Source organism: Alligator mississippiensis, chromosome 8, assembly GCF_030867095.1.
Source record: "Alligator mississippiensis isolate rAllMis1 chromosome 8, rAllMis1, whole genome shotgun sequence".
NCBI lineage: Eukaryota > Metazoa > Chordata > Crocodylia > Alligatoridae > Alligator > Alligator mississippiensis.
The window spans coordinates 7,401,045-7,423,795 of record NC_081831.1 but is presented as its reverse complement, the minus strand read 5'-3'; the positions used below and the strand labels follow the sequence as shown (position 1 = coordinate 7,423,795).

The window sequence follows — 22,751 nt, the reverse complement described above, 5'->3', positions numbered from 1 at the left end:
ATCATCCGAAAGTTGGAAACTTGGAATAAATATGTGACTAACACTACACAGTACTTGCAGTGTTCCAGTTTCTTGCTTTGACACAAGCTGATAAAACCCTGTTTAATTGTAACAGGACTGTCTGTACCAAATACAGCATTTCCAGATTAATTTTTATTAACGATCACAGTGACTTCTGGCTCTATGCCCACCTTCATGTTGCTAGTTCTTGGGGTAGCTTGTGATTAACTTGTATGGTTTGCTTCACCAAATAATTGTTCAGAAATAAAAAGCCAACATTTGACTATTACATGGTGTACAGAACTCAGCTGGCTACTAAACTGTGGGATTGTTAGTGATTCTCATGTTAACCAAATAAAATACATAATTACTGTGTCACTTGTTCTTTCTCCATGTAGCCCCAATCGAAAAATATCAAGCACAGCTTTTGGAAGGTAAGAAGTTGCGTCTGCCTCCTTTTGGCTTATTTTAGTCCCTTTTAATATCAACTGCTAACGAAAGTTTATGTAGATGACGCAGATTTAGGTAGGGTGTTTCTCTAGCATTAAGGAAACTAAATATGATGCGTAAACAGAAGTGAGGAGTAGTTCTGTGATTGGTACTGAAAATGGTGACATCAGAAGAATTGCATTTTTTCCTCCAATTTGCTTAGCAATTAGGAAGGAATCTTTTATGGTTTTTTTGTGAGTAGAAGGGGTAAGGAAGGAGATAAACTGAAAGCTTAATGAGATACTTGGTTAACTTGGCTGACATCAGTCACATAGCATCACAGCAAAATAGGGCTGGAAAAGACTGAAGGTCATCATCCATTCCAATTCCCTGCTCAAGATAGGCTCATCCCTGTGTAACACATCCCAGATAAAGGTTTGTCTAACCTACAATTAAACTGCCAGTGAGAGAGGTTTCACAACCTCTGTAGGTGATCTGTTCCAGTATTTAACTACCCTTGGATAGAGACACACCCAGTGACCTGCTTTCTGGACTTCTTCATGAGTAGTCCTTTTAGGCACCCTGCAGTTGGATGTAGTTGTTAGCAATGGGGGTCTAGTTCTGAAAGGTAGGAAGAGCCTGTCTGCTAAAGAGTTGTTGGGATTTGAGGGTATTCAGGGGTGTAAGAGAGCTTAATAGAAATAAGCCAGCTAAGCTGACCACTGGGTATTCTTGGGTGGGTTTCCCAGCCACTTCCTTCTTCAACTAAAGAAAACCGTGCTGCTTGTCTTGCAAAATTGTTAAGCTTCGAGGTTAACTCAGCCACCAAGCATCTCGTAGGTCTTGTATGAATATTAGTATAGTAAACATGAACACACTGTAGCACCTAATTTGCATAAGAATAAACAGTGTTTTAAAGCATGTTAACTGATATTGGTGTGAACCCCGTCTAAGGCTACTACTAGCAACGAACTCTGACATCTGGAATAAATGTATTTTTGTGGTGTCTGAAGTAGTAGAATTTGAACCTGTTAGTCAGTGTAGGATTGAGAAATCAATTGTGTGTGTATCCTTAAGCAGTTGTAAATTGTCCAGATATTTGCACCTTGAACCTCCCATGCTAAGCTGCTCTAAAATATCATGGACTTCTACAAAATATCGTAATACTCCCCCCACCCTTTATCTTCCAGACAACTCTTCCACAACAGTAACTTCAGCAGCAGCAACGGCAGCACAGAAGACCTATTCAGAGATAGCATAGACTCTTGTGATAACGATATCACTGAAAAGGTGAGGAGCCTTTATCATGATTAATAGATTTAATAGAGCCTTTGTTGGTTACATGTGTCTGCTTGAATGAGCCACCTAGAGTGGCTGGTGATCTCTATCAGGATCTCTGAATATCCCACAGTTAATGCTCACTTCCTTTCCCAAAAGAATCGGAAGAGCCTAACCTAATGTAGAAGCTAAGGAGCTGATGGGAATGCTGTGCATTTTAGCATGATTAATATATCAGTCTTTCAGTCATCAAGAAAATGATATAAATCAGGTTTGTATTAATTAATTAATTAAGCAAGACCTCTTAAGGCTTAAATTTCTTATTTACAGCTACCATTACTCATTTTTGTCGAAGGGGTTCATTACTCCATTGTACATACTATAAAGCCAGTATGTAGAGGCTTAAGACCAAAATGTTCAAAGCAGATTTAAGTTCCCTCATTTTGGGAGGTGTTTGACATAACACTAAATGTCAAGTAGCTGAGCGCCTGCAAGTCTGAAGTTGGGCCCGGGTTTCTCAGGTTGGACATCTAAAACTAGAGAGCACTCACTGCTGGCTCCTGTGACTTTGCCTTGCTGCAGCATCTTGCAGTTGCAGAGCAGAGTGGAGAGGCTGAGGTTTTTCCTTCTGGCCTGGTGCCCTGGCCCGCTGGGTTGTTTCCCCTGTCTGACAGGCTAATCCTAGAATACCCTTTCAGGGAAGTCTTGGCAGGAGTACCTTTTGTACCTGGCTAAAATGTCCTTCTTAAAATTACAGGGAAGTGTGTGATTGACCCAAACCCTTCTTCCTTTCTAGGTAACGTATTTAGAAAAGAAGGTGACAGAACTGGAGAACGACAGCATGACAAATGGAGACCTGAAGAGCAAATTGAAGCAGGAGAACACACAGCTAGTTCACAGGTAATCGAACATGCAGCCTGCTTCCCCTGTGCCACCTGACTGCAATACCTCCAAGGCCAGAGCTGTAAGGAGGCGAGCAGCAAAGTGGAAAATCCAATATTGTGTCTCAGCTGCTGAACTGTAAAAAAGCACGAACTTCCGATTTGAATCGTCTGCATGTCACTGAGCCAGCGCCCTCGCACTTCTGACTCTGGGGTCTTGCTGAATATGTAGTGAGCAAAGACTCCTGACCACAATTAGTAATGCAGTGGGGTGCTGCTGCCAAGCAAGGTTTGACTGACTTGTCTCCAGGTCTGTAAAGATGAAACCGTGGCATGTGGTTTTGAAGAGGATTCTTTAGAGTTTTTATAACTGATATAGGGGAGGACTTAAAAGTGATCTTGGAAGTGGAATTTACTCCCTTTCGTACAACATTGACAAATAGCATAATAATAGAAACTGATGCTGCTTAACTTTATGACTCTGGGAAAGGAGAGAAACAAAGGAAGTGGCGAGTTCAGTAAAAAGAGGGGCGAAAGTGCTTTGATGTATCCCAGGGTGTCGGAGTATTTATGAAACCGTTACCAAAATAACGTTGGCTTCCCTAGAGTTCACGAACTAGAAGAGCTGTTGAAAGACCAGGAGACATCAGCAGAACAAACCCTGGAGGAAGAGGTGAAGAGGCATAGAGAAGCATATAGCAAATACGAAAAAGAGAAGGGCACTGAAATTGAGCTGCTGAACACGAGGTAATGCACACGCTGGCTTCATTAGTGTCATTCAACAATACATGCTGTCTGGATTCACGCAGAAAACGGTGACTCTGTCCCTCACTCTTGTAGTTGGGTTTTCTTCTGCATTTGCTGCACAAGCGTAGATGGTGGGTTATCGCCTTTGGTGCAGATGGGTATGCGGGTTAGGTACTTGGAGTTGAAGACTCACTTCTGAGTTATGTAACACCCAAGAGCAGGCCTGGTGGTTTGTGTTGGAAGGATCCATGCCTGGAACTTGCCCTCTAATCTTTCCAGCTGGCTGCGGTGCACAGACCCCTATACCCATGCAGAGCCCTGCTGGCAGATATATCTTAGCCTTTTGGGGTATGGATACACCTACCTTGTCCTCCAAACTGAACTCTATTGCCACTTGTCCCCCACACAACTTGCATTGTGACTGAACATGTATATGGTGTAATAATGAACATGTGGTGTGAATGCATGTCCCTAAATGACTGCCTGGGTGCCTAGCATCATTAGGATCAAACAGGGAAGAAGCTAGATAACCTCCAGCTACTGGTGTTGCAGGCCCACAGCTGCAGTGAGCCGCCAAAGCATCCACCCAGACATTCAGCCAAGAGCCTTGTGCCATGCTGTGAAGGGTGCCAAGCTGTGGCTCTGACGCACACTGAGGGAGCAGACTCTATGCTAAAGCCTCTGTAGGCCTAGAGAAATGCCTAGAGAGTAACTGGACTCCAACCTTGCCTGTACATGGATCCCAGGTGTGTCCATTGTGTTCCCATCTGCAGCCAGAACTGGAAGGCTGTTGGCCCAGGACCTGGGGAAGTCGGTTGCCAACAGCTGCAAAACACATGCAGAAAATTTATTAGAATGCTGTTAATGCAGCAGAGCCAGGCATTGCACGTGTTGTACTTCTGTGTGTGCAAGATGCTGCTTTTCAGCCGAAGCTGCTATTGGGTAGCAGATTAATTGTATGTTGCTGCCGACTTCAATGCTGGAGTGGGTTAGCACCCTCTCTGCCGTCATGTCATGATGCATATGTCCATCTGAGCCGTGTAACTAAGTAGATTTACAGCTTTCCAAAGAGAGATGATTGCAACTGAATTGGGTATTTTTTTTTTTTTTAGGGGTCCATTTCTTTCTGCTGGACTCTGTTCAGGCTCCGATCTCGTTCCTATCAGCTGGGTACCTAAATGCCAGTGTGGCAGCTGGGGCTGCTTTAAAACAAGAGTTAGTGATCATGATGGAAACCATGAAGGATCAAAGTGAAAAAACAAAACACCTTCTGGTTATTTTATTGAACATGAATGGGTCTTTCTGGGGGCCTGTTTCTCTGCATTCCAGTTTCTCCCTGTAGCTTTGTTCAGCCTAAGACTTGCTGGTTTTCTTTGTACAGGGTGCAACAACTTGAAGAGGAAAATGGTGAACTTAAAAGTGCAGTCACGCGGCTGAAATCACAGACGGAGAGACTTGATGAGGTGACTAAACTGTGCGCTGATCACATCTGTGCTGTGAATGACTGTCTCTCAGCTGTGGGGCTCGTGAGGACCAAACACTGCAGCTTGTCCGTGTGTGTTGGGTGGGGGCTTCTTGCTTTGTTTTCTTAAACCTTCAGCGTCCAGAATAAGTGAATAAATGGAGCTGGATGAACTTTGGGTATCATTATCAAATCTAAAGGAGCATCAGTCAGAGCCAGACTGCAAAACCCACTGTTTTGGGATTTTTGGTTTTTTTTTCAGAGTTCACATTAAAAACCATTGTAATGGCTGGGTATATTTCTGTTCATGATGAATGAGATCAGATTTTAAGGGACTAACCACTTAAAAAAGAAGAAAAGAATTGAACTCTTAATTATCTCTGCAAACCAGAGGTTTTACAGGGGATATGACTAGCATGAGGGAAGTTTAACTCAGTCTTAAAGAAAAAGCACACTTTTTTTTTTTTGTAAGTTTTTTCTTTTGAGAGAGTGCCTCCAAGAGTGTACAGAAATATACCCCTTGTCTAACTCCCTCTGCCAAGTTCATTCAGACCGTTCTAGACAGCTCTCTGACTTCAGTTGCTCTTTGAAACTAAGATTTGACTAAGGATTTGGTCCTCCTAAGAAGTGCTTGTTCATTCAACTCCTTTGTCTGAATATGGTTCTGTATGCGGACAGCTGGAAGAAACAAGAACCCTAGGCTTTTAAGCATCTGGGTGCAACATAGCTCTAGAACAGTGTTTCTCAACTTCTTAAGTAGCAAGTACCCCCTAACGTCTGAAAATTTTAATAAGTACCCCAACATTCAATTTTCCAGGGGATTTTATATTTACAGACTAATGTGTGCCATATGTTGGAAGAAGGGCTGGGTATATAAGGCCATGATATGACAGATGTCTGATCCAGTGTGGGTAGGGTTGCCACCTTTTACACCAGGGGTGCACAACTCAAGTATGTACCTGGGATAGAGGCGATGTTGGCCAAAGCTAGGAGGGCTGAATTATTCGCCAAATTATTACTGGGGAATTTAAAGCGCCATGCAATGCATGGTGCACCAAATTTTTTGCCCTATATTTGAGAGGAGGAAGGGGCGAGAGAGAGAGGAAAAGAGGGTGAGAGAGAGTGTTGGGATATCTGTGTACACCCAGGGGTACACGTACCACAGGTTGAGAAACTGTGCTCTAGAACAGCTTCATCTGTACTGACAAATGGAGTCGAGATGTAAAAGGATGGTGGGGAATCGCTAGCGTGGTGTAATTCAAGGTGGCCATAAAATGTCTCTCTTACCTCAGGAGCGGCAACGTATGTCGGACAGGTTGGAAGACACCAGTTTGCGGCTGAAGGACGAGATGGATTTGTACAAAAGGATGATGGACAAACTACGGCAGAACAGATTACAGTTTAATAAGGAGAGAGAAGCTACTCAGGAGGTGAGTGCCACCAGGGCTGTGGGGGCTGATTCTGTATCTTTTTATCGGTATAAATAACCGGGCTGGTTAGTACAAGCAGCTGGGCTGGGATGTAGCATTAACACAGTAATTCTGACCGTATCATTGGAACGTCTATCGTTCTTTTTATAGTGCAGGAGTCTAGAGGCCTTGACCTGGGTCCCCATTGTGTTGGGTACTATGCAAATACATGGTACATGACAGCTCCTGACCCAGAGAGTTTATATTTCTAAATATGTCCCCTGATCTCCATAGCACTGCACATGTGCTCTTCAAGGTTCCTGTTTGTACTCCTGTTAATAAACTTATCTGCTTTTGCACGTCGTGCCTGGGTTACTAAGGGACTGCACTCCATGACCCAGGAGGTCCTTTTAGTTTTGTTTTCTTAGTCTATATAGGGGAAGAGTGTAAATACCCATCTGATCAGCACTTCCAAGGAATAAGAGCTGAGGTGTTGGCTGTGATAGACAAGCTCAGAGGTATAATGTGTAGCCTCTGTTGCAGTGTAAACCCAAGGGTGGGTGGGTGGTCACTGCTAGAAAGTAGGTGATCAGTTGGTATGCAGACCACTAATAACAGCCTGCTACAATCAGCCTAACTGTATTGATCTCCATGCAGCTTATTGAGGACTTGCGGAAGGAACTGGAGCACCTACAGCTGTATAAGCTAGAGTGCGAGCGTCCCGGCCGTGGTAGAAGCTCTTCAACTAGCGTGAGTGAATTCAATGCGAAGACAAGGGAAGTCGAAATGGAACATGAAATTAAACGGCTGAAGCAGGTGAGTAGCAAGGAGCTTCCTAGTAACCCCTGTGTCCCTGAGCACAAGAGTCAGGAGTACCCACCTACAGGTGCTGTAAAAAGGCCCTATATGTACTTTCAGTCATGTTCCCAGGAGTCATTCATTGCACCAGGAAAAATGATCTTGTAATTTGCCCAAGTTACCTTTGCTTAAGAGGTTCGTGAATTCAGTACTTGCAGCATAAAGTGCAACACGTCAACATGGGCACAGTGACTCGAGGACTGATAGTGGGATTCAAGATTCAGCCTATTGGATCCATTAGAACGGGTCACAGTCACTTGTGCTAAACAAATTACTCCCACTAACTGATGTCAATAGTAGACTGTTATCCTCTGATCTACCTATTCAAGGGAGGATCAAGGCACACAGTAAATGTGCCACATGTGCATGCATGGTGCCTCACTAATAGTGAAGGTATAGCAGAGCTTAAGATGGGGGTCCTCTTGTGTAGGTATAACACTGGGGTTTTGTCGTAGACAACACAGGTGTCATTAGAATAGGACTTCTCTCAACCAGTCACTCAAAAATTGTAAGCTCACAATTTGGTGCATCATTCAAATTAAAAAAGAGAAGAGAAGAGCCTGAAGGCAAGCCTGCAAGCGGAGAAATGGAGTGGCTGAACAATGTGAAGAGCCTGCTTGATTGTTAACTAAAATAGATATTTTCAAATGATTTAGTATGGAAGCTAATCCACAGTTGGCACCCGTAAGCATCTTCTACAAGACACTACAGTATTCTACAATATGCTTCGTAGATGTTTAAGTCCTCTGATTTATTTTTTTTTTTTTTTTTTTTTTTTTTTCCCCCTCTTTCCCCTCCTCCCTCCTCAGAACACCCAGGCTAGGGACAGACATTACACACAAACAGGTTTAAGATATCAGAAACTGGTTTAAACCTGTAACAGAACAGATGTTCAGTGCACATGAACCAGTTTAAAAATAGCTGAAACCGATCTGAAATAAACCTGGTTGACTGTATCATCAGTCTTAACTGATTTGGCTCAAACCGGTTTATGCAATGTCCATCCCAAACCTCTTGCTGGTTTAAGATAAACCAGACTCCCCCAGCATGCTCTCTGGGCTGGGCAGGCTCTCTGTTCCACAGCAGGGTTGGCCCCTTCCCTCTGCTCCCTGTCTGGAGCTCTGGTGGAGATGGCAAGCACAGCAGGGTCTGCCTGGTTTCCCTCCACCCCCCACTGCTTGCTGCTGAAGCAGGGATCCTCCCTTCTTGCACAGCACAGACCCCAGCCCCACAGACCTTAGGCATGTGGTATGATAGCTAATGCTGAAAGGTGTGCGTGTATCCAATTTCACTGGGACAGGCAGACAGCAGTGACCAGTTAGGGCTTTTTGGAGCTAATCAACAGGTCAGCTGTTTTCTTAAGAGTTTGAAGTAATGGGGAGAGGCTATTGTTTTTCTAATGGAGTGATGAATACTGTTATCAGCTCCCTGCTGGCTTGCTTGGCTGTCAGTTGCTGCAGTATAAAGGGGAAGAGTATAAAGAAGCAGGGAGGGAGACTGAAAAGCTCAGTATCGTCAACAGGTGCACTGTACCCCCCCCCCCCCCCCTTCTTGCCTCAGTGCTAGCAGGAGGCTGGGATCTGGTAACACTCCCAGCCCTTGAGCAGCCAGTGGGGAAAAGCCTGGGATGGTGCAGGCAGACATCCCTAATTAGAGTCCTGCACGGAGGCCGTACCCCCTCAGCTCAGCACTGGAAGGAGGGAGGACTGCTCTAGCACCCCTCTCCCCAGCTTCTAGCCTAAGTCACTACAGGCATGTGCCTGCATTTCATCAGTCCAGAGAGAATGTTTGTCCAGTTACAGATCGGTTCAGTCTAGCAAGGTCAGACTAACCTGCAAAGATTGAATCAATTCAGGCTCAAGCTTTTTGAATGTCTGTCCCCAGCTCAGTGTTTTGATCATTCTCAGAGTGGATACAGGTACTAGCTGTACTGTTGGAAAGAACAGTTCATGAAGATGAATAGTGATGCACCCAGCAGGCATAAGGCATGCCCACATCACCTGAACTGCTGCTTATTTCTCCTGAGGATTTTTTTTAAAACTTATAACAGGTTGCAATATCTTTTTTCTTTTAATAGGAAAATCAGAAACTTCGTGACCAGAATGATGACCTTAACGGACAGATCCTAAGTCTTAGTCTTTACGAAGCTAAGAATCTGTTTGCAACACAGACAAAAGCCCAGTCCTTGGCTGCTGAAATAGACTCTGCATCAAGAGATGAGGTAATGCAAATGATGGTAGAACGATGCCAGCTGTAATGAGGTGCTCTGAGGGGGATGCTGCTAAGGTATCCAGTCTTAAGATAACCAATTGGCAACATACAATTCCACTCTTCAGGGAGCTGTGGAATATCACTGTAACACGAGCTACATGGAATCACATTTTTTTTTTTTTTTTAGATATTTAGAATAAACCAGCTCACTTTCTTGTAAATAAAACTGAGTTTTTGGTATCTGAATACAGTTTTTACAAGAATTTATATCATGCTATCTAACCTTTTATATAATGCTGTTTCCTTGGTGCATTGCCTTCTGATATAGGCTCCCTTTTGTTTCCAGTAAGTGACTGGCCCTATTACAGGTCTTTAAAAAAAAAACATGATCTCAGATTTGGTTTTGAGCTGCCCCAGTATGAACCAGTATAGCTCCATTAAAGTTGGTGGATTTACAGTACCTGGCCCTCTGCTGAGGCTTTCCCTAATTCTGCTATTTTAAAGCTTCTCTACCCAAATCCATTCTGTCGAGATTCAGTGAAGTAAGCAGCATTCAAACAGGAATCTGATTTAACACTTTGGGAGATACTGTATAGGAACACTTGCACTTGGGCAGGGGACCAGCTGAGATGAGTCCAGAGGTACTTTCAAATCCCAAGGCCTGTGGACTTCCAGGGCATTTACAGGTAAAGTGCAGGCAACTGGTTTAAGTGTTAAACAGAGCAATTTTGTTTTATACTTTTACAGAAGGAAATCCTAATACAGGTACTATGCCTGACTTGAGTAGCCCTGTTGACTTCCAAGGAGCACTCCAGGGCTTAAGGGGCATCTGGTGTGAAGATTGGTTGCACACTGTGAAACTTTCTCAGAACGAAGCAAAGTTTCTGCTGCTACCAAACTAAGATGCTGTCAGGCTTGTGTCTGGCGTTCCTTTCAGAGAATAAGCTGCATCTTGTTTCTGCTTCACATTATGGTTTTCTCTGGCCCACACTTATTGAATGTCACAGACCTTTTCAACAAAAAGCCTGTGATGCCAAACGATTGGCAAGTTCCTATGAAAGATAAAAATCTCGGCCTCAAATTATAATGTTGCTTAAAGACCACCTATGGGATCTCAGTGCTCTAGTCCCGTTAATTTTAATGGGAACTGAGAGTCTAAATCTCCTTAGGTAGCTTTCATAATCTCAACCTAAATGTATAGGGTATGAAGACCAATTTGTCTTTGACTAGAGAGAGACATTTTAAGAATTTGAAAGGGTTCGCTGAAAGTACAAGAACTAAATATTCCCTGTAGATTAATCTAGAGTAAATGCAGAGTACTGTTGATTAAAGAAAAGTCTTTTATTGGAAGGGAAATTATGGCCACAGCATGCCATTAGAATTCTCTCCATATCCTGTAATTAATTACAGCATCCTCTTCAAATAGATTTCCAAGTGCTTTAAAAAAAAATATTATGAATTTAATGTCTAAAATGTGGAAAAGGGGATTACACAGTCCTTGAGGAACCAGTATAGCTTGGTGCACAAAACACGGGACTCTGGTTTGGGAATCTTGAATGCTGTTTCTGGCTATGCTGCTGACTCGAGCAAAGTGCCAGTGAGACTTTTTTTGTATTTACCTATCCTTCCATAAGACAGCAGTTTATCTCTTTTTGTGCCATTGCTTTAAGGCTGGGGGAGGATAAAAGCAAAGTACATGTTACCACTAAAAGGAATCCAAGTAATTTTAAACATGAAGGTGGTCTGAGACGGACTAAACCACCTCTGAATGGTAGTTTACATAATGCTGTAGATATGTGTGACTTTCTGCAGTAGATGCTTAGCTTTTGAAATTTGTATTTCAGCTCATGGAAGCTCTTAAAGAACAGGAGGAGATAAACTACAGATTGCGACAGTATATGGACAAGATCATCCTGGCCATCCTTGACCACAACCCCTCTATCTTGGAAATAAAAAATTAAAGGAAAGAGCAGCAACTGCCTGATATTTCTGCACATGCCACTGGATCTAAGCATCACTCTGATACTGTAAATTAATCTATAAATATATATATATATATGTGAGTGTGTGGGTGCGTGGGTGTGTTTATATGATGTTTGGTACACTGTTATCTGTGTCAAAATTGGCTCAATTAGTATTTCCATGCACTTTCAATACCTGTGATGAGATTGATACTGTATATTAATGTAATAACAATATGACTGGATCACGTTGTTTTAGATACTGGACAAAATGATTCTACCTCTAGTTGTAAAGGTAAAAGACAATGGAAACATATGGATGTCCCTGTAAGAACAAAGAATTGCTCTCTCGTTCTTCCAGAAAGTTGGGTACCCCCAAAAATGCAACATATCCAGGTTCAATATCTGACTGGTGCTGACTCTGCCATTCTCTGTTGAATTTAATTTTGCTGGAGCCTTCCTTTTGAGACCACAAGAGGTCGAAACAGGCCTTTGGCAAAATCTGTCCCTTTTATTTTTAAGTAATGAATGTACATATATGATGTGAAAAGGGTAAAAGCCCACTGCAGAAATGTTAGTACCCATGTAGGCTCACTGTCCACGTGTTTGCCACTGTCTGTACAAAGTGCTTTTAAAATAGTTCATGCATTGGATTTTAGGATATCCTTTGGGATGATTGCCAGCCTGTTGTGTAGAGTGAGTGCATGCATGTGTGTTTGTTATGCCAGGGTCCCTGAAGTGCTAAGGCTGAGAAGCTGTCTGAAGTATATACCCCTATTTTCAGGGGGGGGGGGGGGGGGGGTTCACTGGGCCCTTCAAACTTTATTCTGGGATCCTGCTCTTTTGCATTTTAAAGTTTCAATTATGGGCACATTCTGTTTCTTATTTAAAAAATAAGAGGAAAATGTATATTTTAGTGACTATAACAATCCACTTAATGTTTCCAAAAACATGTTAACCTAAGCAATTAGCTAAGGTTTTTTCCCCACTCCCCAGATATATGGTGTGGCACCCATCAGATGAGGCATTTGTGGGTGGTCTGTGGTGGGAGAGACTGGCACCCTACCACTATCTTATGCAGACCAGTTAAGCCTTGATATAAAATAGAATCACCTTGGGCCGGTTAAGAGTAACAGGTGCGTTTATAAAACTTCTTCATTAACTATGATGGGTATCTTTCCCTCCCCCACCACTGCTGTTTCACACTCCACAGTCATCCACCCTAGGATGACATCCTGTCCATGTACATGCACATATCCATATGCTCTAGATCTGAAAGACATCCTGATCAAGGTGAGCATTTATGCAGGTGCGGAACTTTGTGTGGGCTTAACACCCACTGAATTCAGTGGGACCTAAACATATAGCTAAAGTTAAGCACATGCTTGAGTTTTGCCTTGAATAAAGATGGGCTTAGACATATGTTTATGTGGTCTCCTGAACTGGGTCCATGTACTGTAGAAATTGGACTTTTTTTAAATTAAATCATCAAAAAATCAAAATCAAGGTGGGGAATTGGTAGTACTTTATTTACATGTTACAGTTTTATTCCAAGCACTAAAAGTATTTTTTTTTAAAAAGAAATAATTGCACACTATTTTGATCCACAGCAACAGGCAAAAGCAAGGGAACTTGATTATGGAGAAATAGTCCCAAATATCTGGGTTTCTCTAAGTATGAGATGGTTCCATGATAACTATTTTAATATACTTCTCAGAAGAATGTTTCTATAGATATGATTGTGCTATTCTGTGTATTGCTTGCTCTTGGCAATGTCTCACACCCACCATGCTTTGTATGTATTTTTGCGTGTGTATGTGATACATTTTTCCTTAACTGAATACGTGATTTCCGTGTTCGGATTATGGATGTAAATATATATATATATTTTTCAGCAGTCCCTGTACTCTTGCCTTCAATGACGTCTTGTTGGAATAACGGGAGGCTGGGGGGGAGCACTGAAAATGGGCTTTCTTGAAGGCAACTTTGCATCAGGAAACTGCTTTTATCAGCCAGGTGTAGTGCTCTAGAAGGGTAACCACGGAAAACAAAATCATTTTTGCAACCCTGGATGCACCTACTGGGCCCATCTGCACTGGACAGATGTCATTGTGGCATTTAACTTGTAGGGCCAGATTGTGAGTAGTCAAGAGTGGGGAGAAAAGAACTTGGAGCTGTCCCTCTGCCTGTGTACCCACAAGAGGCCAAACTGGAGTCTGGAGTAATATAAAACACCCTATGGGCTATGCTAAATTGTATCATCTCCTCCAGGTCTGTATTTGGAGGGGAACAGGTAGTGCACAGTGCACCCCCATGTACCCTACATGGAGGGTAGATGTGGTATTGGGGAGAGAAGATCTAGATAGCTATGCTAGCTATACGCTATCTACACATTTCCCCTCTGAGAACCTGCAGCTCTGCCTGTTCATGTTGGAGAGCCCAGCTGCCTCTGAGTCCATGCCAAGGCTTTGGCCCTTGTCATAGGCCTGGACTGTTGTTTCAAATCCTGCCACCTGGCCACCACTTGCTCTTGGTCTACCTACACGGAGCTATAGTTTAGATTAGCCCCAACCCCTAGATACAAGATGAGACGTGATCATACTTGCCTGCAGGGAATGCCGAGTTGTTTCCAGCCCGTTCTCACGCTGTGAAATCTGTTGGTGCGGATGAGCCTGTTGCTGACTCAGATGAGCAATGGTTATGTTCTTTGTCCAGAAAAGACGTGGGTGTTCCCCTGAGCCAGCTCTAGAAGCTGTCTTCATCACGGAGGGAGTTGTTTTTAGTATAATGCTAAAACTCGTTATGAGGGCAGCATGATGCTGAAGGCACTGGATAGTTTCTTGGGAGTAGAAAGCATGTGAGATTTTGGGGGGGGATTGGTGCAGGAAAAAAGGGCTGAGTGGGGCACTTCAGGCTCTGACCCTGTTTTCAGTGAAGCCAGTAACAAAGCTCCTATGGACTTCAGTGGATGCAGGATCAAGCCCTACATAATTTGGGTCAAATCCACCTTTGTGCAGACATCCCCCATCGGTGATGAGTAGGCTGCAAGTTTCATTTTAGTCTTAAAATTGCACTTAGGCTGAGTATGGAAGGGGTGAATTTCATGCTTAAGGGCAGTTGTTTTTTTTTCAAAAGCTTCCAGCAGTTTAGATCAAAGCAGTTGGTTGCTGAACACTTAAAGAATCTGTCCCTCAGCCCACAGGATTTCTGTTCTCAGACACAGTTTATATTACTGCTGCCCGAGGAGGCTAACGCTAGGCCCTTGGCATGGAATCACCTTGTATTTGTAGTTTGCATATTCCTTATGTGGGTTGAAAAATGAGCAATATGTTAAATGCCTTCATCTGGGAAGGAAGCAAAGGCAATCTTCTCTAAGGCAGCATGATTACAAAAAAAACATATTGTAGCTGAGATTCGGGTTTTTAGACTTGAGTCTAATATTAGATCTACGGTCGCTAGTAGCCCTTAAGAAACCAAGTTGTCTTGCTATGCAAGCCAGGGGACAAAAAGAGTCTTTTGTGTATCTGGTGCAAAGTTATATTGTTATCTTGGATGATGCCTAATGGGGAAAATCTGAGGTTGATTTTTGAATTACAGGGGCAGATTCTCTGCTATGTCCAAAAGCTACAGTGAAAGACCAGGTAGGGGGAAGGGAGACTGGTTTCAGTTCTGTTGCTCTGACTTGCTGCACGCTTTGCCCTCTCTAGACCAGAATACAGGTCAGGAGAAGTCCCAGCCAGGGAAACGCAGGCAGTTTCTGCTCCCTTTTTTTGCTGCTTGACTTCGTGCTGAGTGTGTGGATCTGGCCTGAATTTTACAAACAGTTTTAGCTTTTACACACTTGAGTACATGTAACTACTTGCACGAGTGTTCCCATTTGAGTCCAATGGGAGTGGTCACCGGAGTGAAGGTGCTGCTGCGAGTCTGGGAATGAGTTCTGCATGGAAGAGTTACCAGTGGTATCTGGCTTTACCTGCCTGGGTTAATTACTTCAGTTGGAGTTTGAAATAATTTATCCAGTGTTTTAATGTTATCTCGATGTTCTAACAACACCCAAATGCAGTGACTGTTCCTACACTGGAAACAAGCTTTTTGCTTGACTCTGATAACCTAAATTCAGTTCAACATATTATATCTGTATTCATTTGCTCCTTAAAAGGAGCAAGTTATTTAATTTCAGGTTCTGAAACTCTGAAGTAATATAGTGATTCGTAATTAAATTGACTACAAAGTTGGTTGGTTTTTTTTCCTGTTTGCATAGTTAGGAGGGTGGGGAAGGACAGCCTACTTCTTTTCAGAAGTTGCATTGTCAGTATAATATTAAGCAGACTACTGCGGGAGAAGAAAAAATTCCTCTTGTTTCCAAGTAGTTGAAGCCAATCCTCAAAGCCCTTCCTGATGTCAGTACGTGCGCTGGGAATGCCAGTCCTCAGCTGATGCGTAGCTCTGATTTCTAAATTTCTGGCTCGTGGTCTTGTACTGACATGTGAAAAGAGCATGCTTTTCATGCATTTGGAATCACTTCAGTTGCCTTTTACTTATGAAGCTGAAGACCAGCGCTGTTTGGAAACTCATTTAGAGAAGAGCTGACATTTATTGACAAACTATTATTTATCCCCTCAGGGTTTTTTTCCTAACCTAATCTGTACCGGTCAAATGAATTCCAACCAAATGACCTATGTTCTTTGACCACCACATTTTCCACTTTTTCTTTTCTTCTGCAGCTGGGGGGAAAATTCTGATGTTTTTCTGTCATCTGTATGGAAGAATCGATATAGCTTCATTAATTTACCTAGGATGCTAATGAAAGATGTAAGGCTAAATCTTCTGCCGGTTTGACATGCTGTAGCTCCATTTCCAAGTCATGGGAGCTGTGTTAATGTAGGCTAGCAAAAAAACTGGCCCATCATGTTTAGGTTTTGTAAACCTGTTAGTAATTTAGGACACCAAGGCTAATGTACATATAGTGATTACGCCCTGTAATGACAGTGATGCAGTTGGGCAACTGTATTGGTAAGACAAGTCACTGTTAAATGATCTCCAAGTCATAGTTGTAGTAGTCAGTTGTAAAATTAAGGCATATTTGAATTTTAAAATGAATGAACACATTGATGTTTCAGTTTTAAGTGCCAGAGAATATTAGGGGTTATTTTTTATCTTTTTGAACAAGGGCAGGGAAAACTTACTACGTTAGAGGTTCTGTCAAGGAAGTTGGAGTCGGGTGATGTGATCAAACTCCTGTTAAGTCAATGGTGATACTTGGGTTGATTTCAGTGGGACCGGGTCAGGCTTTCTATGAGCAGTTACTTGATAGCTTCTAGTGTAAGTAATATCGGTCATCTGTGTATCAATCGTCATCACTGTACTTGCTCAAGGAAAGTCATCAAAAGGGCACAGGAGAAACAGCGGGATGTGAAGGTTGTTAGAATTTCACTCCTTTGGTCCTGCATGCTTTTTCAAGACTTGTTTTAGTACAAAAATCTTGATCCCAACAACAGTTCACTTTTTGAACCACACAGCAAGCCTGCTGCTTTTCTCTTTCTCTTTTTAATGAAACAAGACATGCATGTGTAGAGATTGAGATGGATTACTGCATGCATTTGGTTTGAATTCTAGATTCCTTACCTAGACTATTCCTGTTCTATCTGTGCTCTTTGGAGCATTTTTAAAAAATATTTGTTTGCTTTATAATAAGACCATGTAATTTCAATGGACCACCTATAAATGTAACAGTTTGGTGAGATAACTAAAGACTGTGTGCGCCCAGCAAGGAAGGTGGCTGAATTTTCTTGTGGGCTCACAATTTAGTTGGGTTTATATTTTTAGTTTGCACCTATTAGAGCTGGTTAAAAAAAAAATCCTTCAGAATATTTTAAAGGAAAATGGCCTTTTAACTTTAGAAACTTTAAAAAAAAAAAAAAATCTCCTTCTTGCACTCCCAACCCTACTCCTATTTCCACTTTACCACCAGAAAAGAAGAACAAAAGTGATAATTTGTGGTCACTCAGTTTTCTAAATCAAATACTGGCATATCTGATTCAAAACGTATCTGGGAACAAATTGAAGTTTGCAGATGGTTGAGAGAGCACAAGGGCCCTTAGCCCAGAGTTGCTGAATTTGTGATGGTTTGTGCATGTTATTAGTGGTTTGTTTGGGGAGGTTTTTGGCACGGATTTATAGTTCTAGGAAAGTACTAGAATGGCTTGAATCTCATTCTTTTGAGCCCTGGATATCCAAGGAATGCAGAGTTGGCCCCTAACCTTGAGGGGAGCGGTGCTTCAAAATACTTGGCTACCTGCCCAATGTTTCTCAACCATGATGTGGAGCAACCATCTCTGGGACTGAGAAGGTGGTTTGATCTCTGCACACATTCAGATCTGTAAATTTGGCACTTTTTTTTTTTGCAATTGGTCCTATATCTTCGGGAGTTTTTGATGGGCTTCCCCTGTAGAGTTCCCGCACTGTTTAGCTCGGCACGTGATGGCAAACGTGGGGACAGCTGGGGAGACTGGATGTTTGGCTTTGGACCACTATCTTGACTCATCCCGCTCATGGCAAGTTCAGATGATATGGTGCTTGAAACTCCAGCTACCCCCACTATTTTGCGTCCCCTCCTGTGATAGCAGGTGGAGCAGAACCAGAATGAGCATCAGCAAGTGGAGATTTTAATCTAGTAGAGGGAAGGGCTGAGTGGCCCTATTTACACTGACCAAGGACAGAGCATTAGCATAAGCTGGTCCAAAAATGGATCAGGGAAGGGACATCCCAAGGTCTTGCTAATGTTTCTACACAATTTTTTCCAAATTGTAGAGTTTTGACAATTTAAAAAGAAGTCAACCAGCTCTGGATAGTAGCCTTCTAATGAACTTTGGGTTAACACAGGCATCGGTCTAGAACTGTTGACCTCCATAACTGGTGATTATCTATTTAGTTTAGTATTTGTAATGAGAAATATAATCTGAAGCAGTTGCATCTGCTGCTGCAGATGGCAAGAACTGCCACATAAGCTTGAGAATTTCACCCATTGCCACCTGCCATGAAATAGGCTTGCAAACCATCGCACATGCTCTCGCGTAAAAGATAGCAAGGTCATAGCAGGGATCATCACTTTAGCCCCCATTACTTGTGATGATGCCAGTACTCCCTAGAGAGAACTGTCTTTTATGCTTCTTAGGTCTAAATCTTTTGTTGCAAGAGGTAGAAACCTGTAGTCTGTATGTGCAAGTAGAGTTAAATCTATGCAGAGTGCAATTCTTGAGTCCATTCTCAGGCGAAGCTGAGTCGTGCTTTAAGCTTTGCATGGGTAAGAACTGCAGCTGGTGACTCTTATGGGAGCTAATAGAAACAACCATTAATAGCTGTCCTAGTTATCAAATGCTCATACTAATAGAGCCGGACGGTAGTTGCTTTTATTGCATGATTTTTTGAATATACATATATTGCATAAGGCATTAGCACATTGTTGAGAATTATATTAAAGCTACTTCTGGCAGCCACAAGAAAGCTATGTAACACTCGCCTATTATCTTTGTATCTGGCCTGTAGCTTAGAGTAAAAAAAACAGATGGCACCCAGGAAATGTTATGCTTCCAAGCACCAATTTATACCTGCTATGTCTTGGCTTGCAAAAACCAGCAAACACGTCTTTGAAGTGTTTGACTGGGTTTTTAGAGGTCTGGCAATATCTATGCTCTGTCGAGGCTGTACAGGTCCGGTGCTAAGGGGTTGCCAACCACTCTGTTCTAAAAGACCTGCACAGACAACGCAGTTGATACTTTTAAACACAGACTGCATTGTTCAGCAGTGCTCAGATTACAAATATTCACCTTGTCGTGTAAAGCTTGGTCAACACAAAAGACCACGAGTTAGTGACTGTTCTGACAACGTACCTTTAAAGCCTGTGTATGCCCTGTCGGGTCTTCCACAACTAATGTGCCATTAATCCGGAGCTTAGACTTAGTGAAATCCATTGCGCTGAATTCACTGGCAGTTACTCCAAGAAGCAGGTCACTTTTTTTTAAGTGAATCTCACCATAGTACATATTTTCCAGACACCCATATATATTATAGGCCGACTTGCTTTTCACTTACCTCCTTCACTGCTGCAGAGGAGGGTGTGCATCCATCTCCATAGTACCTGCGTGCCTTAGTGCGACCATGTTAAACCAGTGGGAGAGAACAAACCTTGTCTGCTTGGCGTCAGTTGAGTTTTTTAGATACTAAAACATTCCTGGGATTTTAACTGTGTTTTCACGAGCTAATCCTATCCACAGCTTTACTCTGGTTACTAAAGACAAGTCGGGTCCCATGTACATGCCATGAAAAGCATGTTGCAGCTGAATCCCGTGACATTTGAATCTGCAGCGTAGATGAGCCCTGAGCCAGTCTGGAGTGAGGTTGCACTGAGACATTCCTGTAAGCTTTATTTCCGCACAGTTAACCTAGTTACAAGTCCTAGTCACTGATTAATACCTAGTCACTGATTAGTACCTCAGTTTGCAAGGCCTAACCTTGCTACGAAGCTTAGAGGCATATTGTACCTCACAGATAGATGCAGATCATCAAATATATGAATGGGTTGCTGTAGCTAGGAGCCTTCTGCGGTGGGATTTATTATGGTGCAGAGCTGGCTGAAAATGTAACATTTCGTTCCCTAAACATCCTGTTTTCTTTTCTTCATCGAGGCCAGTAAACTAAAGCCTGCAGCTTTTGAACTGCGAAAAGAATAGCTACTTAGCTGTGTAATTAGAGCGAGGTTACTTTTTTGCAAAACTTGAAGCATAGTAGAAATCTGTATTCAGAAACCTGGATTTGGTAGGTCTGTGTCATACACGTACTTTGAACTTGCGCACAAATGTTTCGTTTCGTTTCAACCTTGATGTAACAGTTGAGCTGTCAGTTTTCACGTCGCCATTCTCGGTGGAGTAAAATTCACCCCGGCTGGCTGAGCAGGGCAAAGTCCTGACATTTATGCCACGTGGCAAACCGAGGGAGAGCAGGGTGAGCAGACGCCCCTCTGTGCCCAGGCCATGCTGGAGCAGGCTGGCACTTCAGTGGATCCAATGCACCAAAGCCAACCCACGTATTGGGGCTGCAACCACTCTTCCAACCCAGAGACTTGACTGCACGGCAACCCCCAGCACCAGCCACCACCTTGTCTAACACCCTGCCATCAGCTCGGTGCAGGGGGATTTCACCCCATATGAACCCTTTAGTATGCTATAGGGCAGTAAATGTTGCACTTACAGTATGTTTAAATACTGGTATATTTTGAGAATTATTGTAAACTCTGTTGTGGGAGCCATTAGTTTTGCTTTGTTGCACAGATTATACTCATGGTTTTTGCATGGTTACAATGTAGTACTTGTGCCTTTTACTCACCTGTTGTGAGTGTACCAGATTTTTTTTTCCCTACATTTTATCTGCTATTTTGGGCACTTTTTATATGTACCTTTTTTTTTCATTTGAGCTTCATCCGTTTTTTCATGTACTGTAAATGTGTATATATAAAATAGATCAGATTTGTATTTCATGTGCCTCAACTGGATGTAAAAAAAAAAAAAGAAAAAAAGAAATGACTCATTTTGTACAGGTTTTTTTAGAAACACTAGGTCATGTCCTAAAATACTTAGCAAATCAAAGTTAAAATAATTAGCAGTTCTCTGTCTTACTTTAGGAGCATTGTGTCCAATGGTCTCTTTTGTAAAGCACTGTCACACGAACACACAAATCTACTGCTGTCGTGTCATTAAAAACCAGTTGTATCTTGTTGTCAGTTTTAGTGAGTTCAAAATATTTAAACTGCTGACTAAATTTAGTTAAGTCTAGAGTTGACGGTTACAGTTCTTACTCACTTTACAGGCAAGCAGTTGCTTTTTTGCTTCAAATGAACATCAGACAAAATCTCCTTAAACCAAGGTGCCCATTTGGGGTTGGTTTCGGTTGAAATCTCATATCCGTTGAAATAAAAAATGAAGTCATAGTGCTTCACAAAAATTAAAATGCTTAAAGGCTCATCTTGTGTTCTTGGCTTTACTCTTGTTCGCTTCAGCGGGAGTTTTTCCTAAGAGAGGATTTTAGGATGTGCCTTTCTGCAAAGGAATGGAGATAACTGGAAAGCAAATGCGATGCTGTGACATGGGAATGGAATAAGCCGTTTGCTTCCCTTAGGAAAGACCTAGGCATGATTTTTGTACCAATGTAACTGCCTGTTTATATAGTGAAATCAGTGCCATTTCCTGGTGGGGATAGAGCATATCAGGGGCTTATTTCAGGAGGCTTGTGGAACTGAGCTATGCTGCTATAACTTACATCCACCCAGCAGGGTCACATTGATTTGCCTATATATTTCTACAGAGATACAATTTAAACTGGTGCAGAAATTGTGCAGAGCTGTAAAGAACTTGCCACCCGCAGCCCATTCATTGCTCTCACAAATTATTGCTGCCTCCTTCAATTGAGAACAATGACATCCTCTGCGCCCAGCCCACCCCCCAGGCAGCCACGTGCTCTCAGAGCTCAGTCTGACACTCATTCACGTCGGCCCTTCCCATTAACTTTACTGGTGCAGGGTTAAGGGCCTAATCCAAAACCCTGTAGAAGCCAATGGACAAACTCTCACTGGTGGGGGATAACTACTGAATGCACCAGAGCATGACAGTAATAGGTCAAGGTTTTCTGAGCACTTCACGGAGGCGAATGAATATCATTGAACTGCACCTTTCAGGTGTGGAGACGCAGGGAGGATGCATGTCCGTCTGAAGGCCGTGGCCCCAGACCATCCGCTGCGTCCTGTGTTTCAGTGGCTTGTCTGCGTCTGATGGACATCAGCAGCTCCTACAAACAGGCGGCAAACAAACGGCAGCGTGCTCCAAAACCGTAAGATTTACAAAGCACGACTCTTCCAGTTCCCAACGAGCAGAAATCTTTGAATGAACCTGTCACCTGCTTTGCTGACGAATGAGAGTAAAAATACTTTAAAAACAGGGGGGCGGCAATGTTATTTATTTTCCAATTTGAAAGATTGCTTGGTGGGAAAAAAAACTAATGAAACCCATCCACTCACTACTGAAATGCCTCAAACGGGCAGCCAATTAATGCTGCGTCTGACTGTTTTTTTTGGTATCATCCTGTTAATTATGACACAATTAAGTGATATAAATATTGTTGCAGTGTGTCACCAGATCCCTTCCCCTGTATTTTCTTGTGACATATTTTATGGGGGGTGGGGAGGTTATTGCTAACGTGGATCCTTACAAGTAGCTGTAATGTTGTACAAACAAATGTGTAAATAAATGATTTGCTTCTCCTGCATGACTAAAATCTTGTCTTTAGCCGGGTAACTAACCTCACTTTTCTCTTTGCTGTGGTCACACATCCCTGTTACCTACGTAGTTGATCGCTCCTGATCTTTATACTTCGCTCAGTGGTGGCCTTAGGGTTGTTGGGGCCCTGGGCAAGAGTCCATTTGTGGCCTCTTAGAGGCTGAATTTCAATGACCTATAGGCAAGTTGGA

General features: G+C 42.6%; 1 protein-coding gene and 1 long non-coding RNA gene across 5 annotated transcripts in view; one reads left to right on the top strand and one right to left on the bottom strand.

Annotated features, from left to right (window-relative positions):
• RAB11FIP4 (RAB11 family interacting protein 4) overlaps positions 1–22,549 on the top strand; it is a 199,393-nt gene extending 176,844 nt beyond the window's left edge. For all 4 annotated transcript variants that reach the window (XM_014601976.3, XM_019494270.2, XM_006271226.4 and 1 more), the window contains 9 exons: positions 399–434; positions 1,620–1,719; positions 2,504–2,607; positions 3,195–3,335; positions 4,717–4,798; positions 6,090–6,227; positions 6,864–7,022; positions 9,142–9,285; positions 11,120–22,549. In XM_014601976.3, coding sequence (XP_014457462.2) covers positions 399–434; positions 1,620–1,719; positions 2,504–2,607; positions 3,195–3,335; positions 4,717–4,798; positions 6,090–6,227; positions 6,864–7,022; positions 9,142–9,285; positions 11,120–11,236 — 1,021 coding nt within the window. In that variant the 3' untranslated portion in view covers positions 11,237–22,549. The remainder of the gene's footprint in view (positions 1–398; positions 435–1,619; positions 1,720–2,503; positions 2,608–3,194; positions 3,336–4,716; positions 4,799–6,089; positions 6,228–6,863; positions 7,023–9,141; positions 9,286–11,119) is intronic.
• LOC109284810 (uncharacterized) lies at positions 3,334–6,174 on the bottom strand. The gene is made up of 3 exons (XR_009463803.1): positions 6,085–6,174; positions 4,060–4,160; positions 3,334–3,478 (listed from the first exon to the last, which is right to left on the bottom strand). It is a non-coding gene; the product is annotated as an uncharacterized LOC109284810 (long non-coding RNA).
• Positions 22,550–22,751: the final 202 nt, after the last annotated feature.